This window comes from Physeter macrocephalus, chromosome 17, assembly GCF_002837175.3.
Source record: "Physeter macrocephalus isolate SW-GA chromosome 17, ASM283717v5, whole genome shotgun sequence".
NCBI lineage: Eukaryota > Metazoa > Chordata > Mammalia > Artiodactyla > Physeteridae > Physeter > Physeter macrocephalus.
The window spans coordinates 17,431,475-17,440,218 of record NC_041230.1 but is presented as its reverse complement, the minus strand read 5'-3'; the positions used below and the strand labels follow the sequence as shown (position 1 = coordinate 17,440,218).

The 8,744-nt window shown below is 32.4% G+C and overlaps 1 protein-coding gene across 1 annotated transcript in view; it reads left to right on the top strand.

Moving 5' to 3' along the window:
- URI1 (URI1 prefoldin like chaperone) overlaps positions 1 to 8,744 on the top strand; it is a 70,053-nt gene extending 61,309 nt beyond the window's left edge. Inside the window, exons 7-11 of the mRNA XM_024132570.3 lie at positions 533 to 707; positions 2,024 to 2,351; positions 4,118 to 4,260; positions 5,041 to 5,290; positions 7,929 to 8,744. Of these exons, the coding sequence (XP_023988338.1) occupies positions 533 to 707; positions 2,024 to 2,351; positions 4,118 to 4,260; positions 5,041 to 5,290; positions 7,929 to 8,111 (1,079 nt within the window). The 3' untranslated portion in view covers positions 8,112 to 8,744. The remainder of the gene's footprint in view (positions 1 to 532; positions 708 to 2,023; positions 2,352 to 4,117; positions 4,261 to 5,040; positions 5,291 to 7,928) is intronic.

Here is an 8,744-nt window from a genome sequence, read left to right as displayed (position 1 = left end):
TTAGTTTCCATAGATTTCTCCTAGGGTATTCCTGTCTGGCAGTGCCTTAGAGTTGAAAGTATCCTGTGACAAGGCTTTTATGTGTTACTTTAGTAACTAAATTCTCTTGAGTAAGGATGGAAGATGGGTATTACTTGTGTTGAATTTTGCATTATAGCTAGAGTGCATTGTGACCATTTCTGCTTATGCATTTTTGAAGCTTTCAAGCAGCTCTTCACAGTCTTTAATATGCTTGTGAATCCTCTGGGGCTCTTGTTAAAATACAGATTCTGATTCAGCAGGTCTGGGGAGGCCCTGGGAGTCTATACTTCTGAAATGTTCTCCAGGGATGCCAGTACTGCTGGTCCTTGGACTACACTCTTAAGTAGCAAGATTCTAAGAGACATACATCCTTGGAGGTCTACTGTTTGGCTTAAAAATCATTCCCCCCTCTTTCTCAACAACCCCTCACCCCAAGAGAAAAGCTTATTAAGTCTAGGTTTGCGCCTTTTAAAAATTGGCTTTTAACAGCCATTTTTTTTTTTTTAAATAGCAAAACACCGAATTGCTCATAAACCTCACTCCAAACCAAAAACTTCAGATATTTTTGAAGCAGAATTCTCAAATGATCTAAAATCCAAGGATCTGCTTGCTGATAAGGAACTGTGGGATCGACTTGAAGAATTAGAGAGACAAGAAGAATTGCTGGGTGAAATTGATATTGATAGGTACCTAATGACAAAGTTCCTTACACACATTTCCTTATAAAATATGTGCTGATTGAAGAAAATACAGCAAAGCGTGCTATTACTAAAATATCAATAACCCTACCACCCTAAAATAAATATTCTCTAGAATATTTTCTTTTAAGGCCATGTGTTCATGCACATGCCAGTGCATGTGTGTGTCCAGAAATACACAAAATCAATATTCCTATTTTTTATTATAAGGTTTCAGCCCTATTTTGTACAATAAAGTAAGATATACCAGATACTTCACTTTTAATAATTATGGATGCTTTATATATTATATTTTAAATGAGTTTTTATACTGTAGTCAAAATAATGCTGTATGTTTGAATGACTTGTTAAAAAGAAATATGTGCATTCAGTTTAAGTTTGTTGCTGTAAAATGTTTATCCTTGCTTTCCTTTGCAAACTTTTCTGCTTATTGAGCAGGTAATTTGTAATATGGTCAAGTAGTTATAGATATGAAAAACTTTACCAAATTGCCATTTGAAATACTTACTGGCACTCAGAATTATCAGAGTGCTCAATGAAAACTGTTACTATAGAAGTTCCTATATTATTTTGCTTAAATGATATGCAGAATTAGTTACTGTGAAAAATAAGACATGAAGCACAAAGGATATTTTTTTCACTACCATTTCACCTATACCTAGGTCTTTTTGATTAACTGATACTGTTTAATTTTTGTAAATCAGCTTTTAATCTTATGATTTTCTTGGTCACGATTCTTTTTCTACTTTTGTGATGTTATTTCAGTTCGTTGCATTTTGGGTTTTGTTATTTTTATAAGGTCCTCAAATCCTTTGTAGAATGAAGCATGAGAAGTGTATGTATGTGTATAAATCATGTACATATGTAGAAATCTTTTAGTTTAAAAATTACAGTAATACATGCTTATAAAATATTTTGATTATAGAAATAGAAAAGAATATGTTGTAGTTCTGTGGTTGTAGTTTCTGGTCTTTAAATAGAGATAACATATCCTCTATGATTTCTTACAAATTTATGATTGTATTATTTTTATGGTATTTTATTGTATATGGCCAATATCCTGCTTGCAAAGATAAAGAAAAATCATCTACTGTATTCTACTTATGTTTGAATAACTACAACATGTAGAATTAGCATAGAAACTATTTTTTATTAATTCATTTCAAAACATTTTATTAGCCTAGAAATCTAGTTTAAAAATACCTTATGCAAAACCTTAGTTTTTACCCTTTGAACTTAAGTGCAAATTAGAATATGTAAAATTCTAGTGTGTTTGTTTGATCTTGTTAATTTTCTTTTTCTAGTAAGCCTGATACTGTGATTGCAAATGGAGAAGATACCTCCTCTGAAGAGGAAAAGGAAGATCAGAACATAAGTGTGAATATGATGAATCAAGTAACGGACTCTCTCACTCCCAGCAATTGTTACCAGAATGTTACAAATTCAGAACTGTTCAATGGTCAAGTGAATAGTCAATGGAACTGTTCAATGAATGGTTCAAATTCTTATCACAATAATGAAGATGAAGAAGATGATGATGATGGTGATAATGAAAATGACCATGATACCTTAGGGGCTGAAGATAATTCTATACCAACAATATATTTTTCTCATACTGTCGAACCTAAGAGGGTTTGTATACTTTTAACTTTACTAATTTTTCATATAATTTGAATATTAGAGATCATCTGCGATATTCTTTAAAAGAACAATATTAACAGGGATTAATATTGTTGATAGTGCCAAACAAGAAAACCATCTTTTGCCTCTTGCTCTAATTTATCTAAAAAGAAAAAGGAAAAAAAAAGTCTAGATAGTTAGCTGGTATTGGTCCATTGTTCTCTGAAGCCACAATAGAATTTGAAATTTGGGGGTCTGGAAGGAGATGAGTTTGAGTGACAGCTACTGTAACTCCACCTGTCCTTCATCAGAAAGCTTTCTTAAGAATTCTAGAGTTAATTTGGGCATTTTGGTGTATTTAAGATGAAAGTGACTGGCATTAGTTAAATTTTTAATTATATCAGGTTGTTTCTATGTGGGCATAAAATGTATAGGAGCATCATGAGCAAAAAGGAAAGATTTAGAAGGAAGTAAAAATTAGTTACATTTCTCACAAATTAAATATAAACATCTCTGGGTGGTAATCATGATTTTAGAATTTTGATATTTTAGAGCTGGGGGTTACCACAGAGAGATCTTCTAATACAGGTTTTTAAGTTTTCTTAGTATCAAAAGACTTTTTGTTCCCTCCATACTTATTGTAGAATACCCAGTTTTAAAATCCCAGATCAAAGCAGGTTGGATCTCACTGAAGGAAGGACCTTAAACTCATTCCCTTGCTCTCTTGGCCTCATAATACTGCTTTAAGGAGCTACCGGGAATTTCATCTTTCTAATTTGTCTTTCTCAAGGAAACTTAGGGCCTAGAAGACCATAGAGCTAGTTAGTAATAAAACAGGGACTCCTTTTTCTCAGGTTGGTGCTTTTTTTTTTTTTTTTTTTAACCACAACAAGGTACCCTTGCAGGGTTTGCCTGTATTAGAGGTAAGGGTCTGTGGTAGCAATCTTAAATGCCTGAGATTATTATTTAATGAAACGTGTTTAAGACATATTTGCTATTTCTTAGGTCAAGTTTTCCCTGCTCTACTGTGAAATACTTACATGGTGTTTTAAAATATATATTCTAATACTTCAGACTAAAAGGAGCATCTTGGAATTCTTTGGAAAAAATTGACCTATTAGCCAGGAAAAAAGTTTGTTTTGTGATTCTCTTTTCAGGCTTTAAATTAGTTTTCATTTAAATAAAACAGGAAGAATAAATAATATTTGCAGGAATGTTATGGGGAGTAGCAGTCATTAATATGGAAAGATGGTATAAATGCCGAGTAGGGATAGAAGAATAATGTATTAATCCTGAACAGGGTTGATTTTTATTTTTGGTCCTTTAATTTTTAAAAATTAGAGTTATTTAAAAAATTCTAAATAGTTAAGCATTATCTAATATTGTTTTTATGACTTAAATTTGTATATTCCTACTGAATATTTATTTTGTTTAATTGTGCTCTTTGTTTTGAAATGCATGATTTAAGCCAAAAACTTACATCAAAGTAATGGGTGATGTGAAAGCTTATAATAATCTAGCATTTAGTTTGTATGTATTTTGTTTTCTGTATAATAATAAAGTCACTGATGACTAGAATTGGTCACTTAAGGTATAATTTAATACTGTAGAAGTATGATAAGGACTTGTTAGCCTTAGCTGATAATGCACATCATTTCAGTGTCAAAAAATGTAAACGGCCTCTATTACTATTATTTCTTTAATTGTAGAGTTTATTAGTTTTAGTTTTGGCCTTGATTTCTCAAAAGGATCATAAATTTTTGCTGTGAAATTTTTAGGTACGAATAAATACTGGAAAAAATACCACTTTAAAATTCAGTGAAAAGAAAGAAGAAGCCAAACGTAAGCGAAAGAACAGCTCTGGCAGCGGTCATTCTCCCCAAGAGCTGCCTATAATCAGGACTCCTGCTGACATTTACAGGTGAGTGGCATTCACAGATAGAGCAGTCTGCTCTTCCCTTCTCATTTTTTGCAACTGAGTATATACAGGAAAAGGTTGCTTGTAACACAGAAGGCTCTCACTGAAAAGTGAGGTATTCTGATAGTTAGCTTAGTGTTTTAAAGGCTCTCACAGGAGCTGCTGAGCCCTACCACAGCTTCTCAGTTCAAAGCAATTGGAATGTTGCTTGGTTTTTTGCTTTTGCTCCTCTTTGCCAGTGCTTTTAAAACATTCCCAATCTAGGCAAAAAATGTTGTATGTTAACTTTAGAATGAAAGTTTGTGTTTCTAGTGTGCTGGAGCAGCACTTTCCTATCACAGCTATGACAGTGCTTGGCATGTGCTTTACCTTTCCACAGAGTCAAACTTAAGTATGCTATTCCAATTTTTTGTTGTATTGTTTGTTGAGAAAGCTGTCATTTGAAAATACCTACTGTTTTCATGACGCTTATTTGTAAAATAGTGAAAATTGCTAAATGACTTCTGAGCAGGTCTAAAATATATGTAGAATTTTGGCAAATCACTCTGTTGTCACCCAGAACATGTGTATAAATAAACAGCTGTATTTTATTAGGCCAAACAATAATAAAAGTAATGTAAATATGTCATTCGAGGCTACAAAACTATTGTGATGGTGAAAATTTTGGATATAAGTTTGAATAAAACATTTCAGATTAATTTCTAGAAAAGATTTCTTAAAATCCTTGTAAATTTATCCTCAGTTTTATGAGTTAACTAAAGAGTATTTTTTTTGATATTATAGAGTCTTTGTTGATATCGTGAATGGAGAATATGTCCCTCGTAAGTCCATCCTGAAGTCTCGCAGTAGAGAGAACAGTGTTTGCAGTGATACTAGTGAAAGCAGTGCTGCTGACTTCGATGATAGACGGGGAGTCTTGAGGAGCATTAGCTGTGAAGAGGCCACTTGTAGTGATGCTAATGAGAGCATTTTGGACGAGGAACAACAAGAAAATCATCAAAAGAAACTTTTGCCTATATCAGTAACACCTGAGGTATGTGTGTATCTTTAGCTCTTTATTTTACATAGTATCTTTGACCAATTTTTGTGAGTTAAAAAGGTGTTGGTAGCTCCATTTCAAAGGGGTATGCAATTCATTTTCCCCATTTTGGAGTTGAAAAGATTTAAAAATTGTAGCTGCTGTATCTTCCAGGTATGGTCTGGAAATCATTAATCTTATTGTTCTTAAATTATTTTATATAATTATTGAAGTTAATCGACAGAGTAATGGCATTGTTTATCTTGTAGCTTCTTTAGTTCATACATATATTTAGTCTCAGAAGTCATAGATCCTAATTAATTAATTCTGGGCATGTACTTTTTTGATAATTAATAATTTATAAAAAATTAATAGTCACTAGCAAACACAATATAGGTATTATAATAAAGTAGTTCAAAATGAAAGTATTACCACTCTTGAAGTTCTATTTCTGTGAAATAGGAATTTTAAAGTATCTTAATTAGCATATGTATTTCATTTTTGGCTAGAATTTTTTTTTTTTTTTTTTTTTTTGGCTGCACCACACAGCATGTGGAATCTTACTTACCCGACCAGAGTTCGAACCCATGCCCCATGCAGTGGAAGCATGGAGTCTTAACCACTGGACTGCCAGGGAAGTCCCATGTCTAGAAAATTATTTAGCAGCTTATTTTAAATAAATTCCACTAGATCAGACTTATAGTCATTTTACGTTAGTTCAAGTAGCAGATTGTACTTTTCTCTTTTAAATGCTTTGGATTTTACAATCTAGTGAGAGCTGGAGATCCTCTCCTCAGAAAAATGAGTGCACACACATATACTCTTACCAACCATGTTGCACATAGTTTTGTGTGTGGGGAAAGGAGGGGTATTGGGAGATACCAAAATAGGAATGTTATGGTTTCCATTATACCCAGACTTGATATTTTTTTACTCTTATGTTTGGTGGGTATTTCAGATTTTTAACTTAAGAGGTATTTAGGAAGACTGGGGAACTCATACCCATATCAAACTGATATACCCATTTGAGTATAAGTCAAATACATATAAAAATATATATCTTTATATATGAATAAACATATGTAAAACTTCTGTTGCTTTTGCTAAATAGTCCCTAAGTGGTACTAGTTGTACTAAATGGTAACTGGGGATGGAGGGGTCATTGGTAATTAGGATATTCTCCTTCCCTTCTCCCAATATAATGATTTCACTTGACCTGGAGAGTATCTTAACTTATTTAATAGTCTTCCCTACTGTTAGAAAAACAGGTGGTAGAATTTTGCTGTTTATAAGTATCTGAAAATTAGGTTTTTGTAAGGACTTAATATATTGTGGTATAGCTAGAGCTCAAGTCTGGAACTTATTTTCATTTCATCCTATTTAATAGCTTTGCGTTTTGTATTGAACTGTTACAGTTAGCACCTAGATGCTATAAATTTTTTAACATCAAAATAAATAGTTCATGGGATATGGCAAGTACTTTGAAAGATATCTTTTTTGATATCTTTAAATGTTAAAATATACTCTTTTTCAGAAGCATTTTTAGTATAATAAGAAGTCTGTGTGCTCATCGTGATAAAATAAGAGTTTTTAGAACAGTAAACTTTGAGTTTCTTTTAAGAGCTGGACTCCACCCAAGGTCTCAAAGTACTATGGGAGGGTTAGGGCATTTTTGGTTTTTGTTTCTTTGGTGGGGCAAGCTGGTGGAGGTTGGCTTTTTAAACTATTCAAGTGATACATTGTCATTTTGTACACTTGGTAGACAAAGTTAAGCTAAATATACATGAAGGTTTACATGTCAAATTTTAGTTTGTACGTAGTGAGAGTCTTTAGAAGATGAAAGGGGGTTTCAAATACTAGAAATCTTGGGGAAAAAAATCATAACTTCTTGATTTTGATAGATCTGTACATAAAAAGACATATCTTTGGTTTTATTTCCATCATTTTGTACACATTACATACATAAATTACATACAGTTGACCAAAATTAAGTCCAGCAAACATCTGGTTGAAATTAAAGAATCATTTTTTGTGGTGCCTTGATTTCTCTCATTGAATTAATTGTATGAAAATTTGAGACTGATACTTATTTCCACTAGCACCAGCACTTTCAATTTTCAGTTTCCACTGATCTCAAATAAAAATGAGGCAAGATGCAATAAAATACTCAAATCATTGCATGAATGAACACTACCTAAGAGATGTCACTGCTGCTGAAACTAAGCTCTTGGCTCACAGGCAGCATGGCCGCCATAGGATAGCTCATTCATCAGCTGATGTTTGACACCCTAATAGAATTCTTAATTTTAATACATTATTTTTCACAGCATGGTCTGGATATAAATGGAATGTATGAAAGTTGAGGACCTTTTATTTACCCATTTAAAAAAAATCCCATGTGAACATGTTTTTTACATTTTTGTTGCATGTGTACTATTAAAAAATCTACTTATATTTGGTGGTGTAATTAAGATATATTTTAATGGTACTTGATTTCTATGAGCAATTTGTATTTTGATATTATAGTTCTATCAAAAAAATCTTACGAATTTACTTTTAATGAAAAGAAATGTCTAATTGGCAAATACAGGATAAAGATTTTGTGGGCACCTTATTTGCATTTTATTATCATAATCTGACTTTTGTCTTCCAGGCTTTTTCTGGAACTGTAATAGAAAAAGAATTTTTGTCACCTTCCTTAACATCACACCCAGCCATGGCTCATCCTGTGCTACCCACCATTCCAGAACGAAAAGAAGTTCTGTCAGAAGTATCAGAAGGAACTACAAAGAGGGTTTCAAAGTTCAAAGCTGCCAGATTGCAGCAGAAAAACTAGGGCCTGCCTAGGAAATGGGAGTTTACATCCTAAAACCTAGTTTTGCAATTGTTTAGAATATATATAGCAAAATATGTTACATGTAATTTGAAATAAGCCATCCTGAGTTAATTTGACAGCAAGTTCTCTTACTGTTATCAATGGTGTTAAAAAGAAATCAAAGTAAATATTTAAATACTTTTAATATTCAGCTTGTTTCGTTAATTCTCTGAATACTGTCAACACTCTTGTTTAAGTTTGCCTTATGAAGTAGTGGCAGCATTTTGAATTATTTTTCAAAGAATACTGTTCATATGCATTGTTTTTGTGTTTTGAACTAAATACTGGCAGTTTTGTACCAGCTGTGATATTGTGCATACCATATGGACGATTTTAAAGAAACTTTTAAAATTTCAAATAGATTCAACAATTATATTACTTGCTTTAGCATTTTAAAGGCACTTTAAAAAAATCTACTTCTTGTAGGTTTTGCAGCTAGGTGGCTATTTAAAAAATCTCTCCCCCTTTGACTGTCATTCTGTAATCTCTAAGACAGAAAGCTGCATGTACCCAAGGGAAAGTTTCTTTGATTGGAAGAATGGTATTTTGTAAATTTTTTTTAAGTAAAAATTTTATGAAACTTGGTCTCTAAAA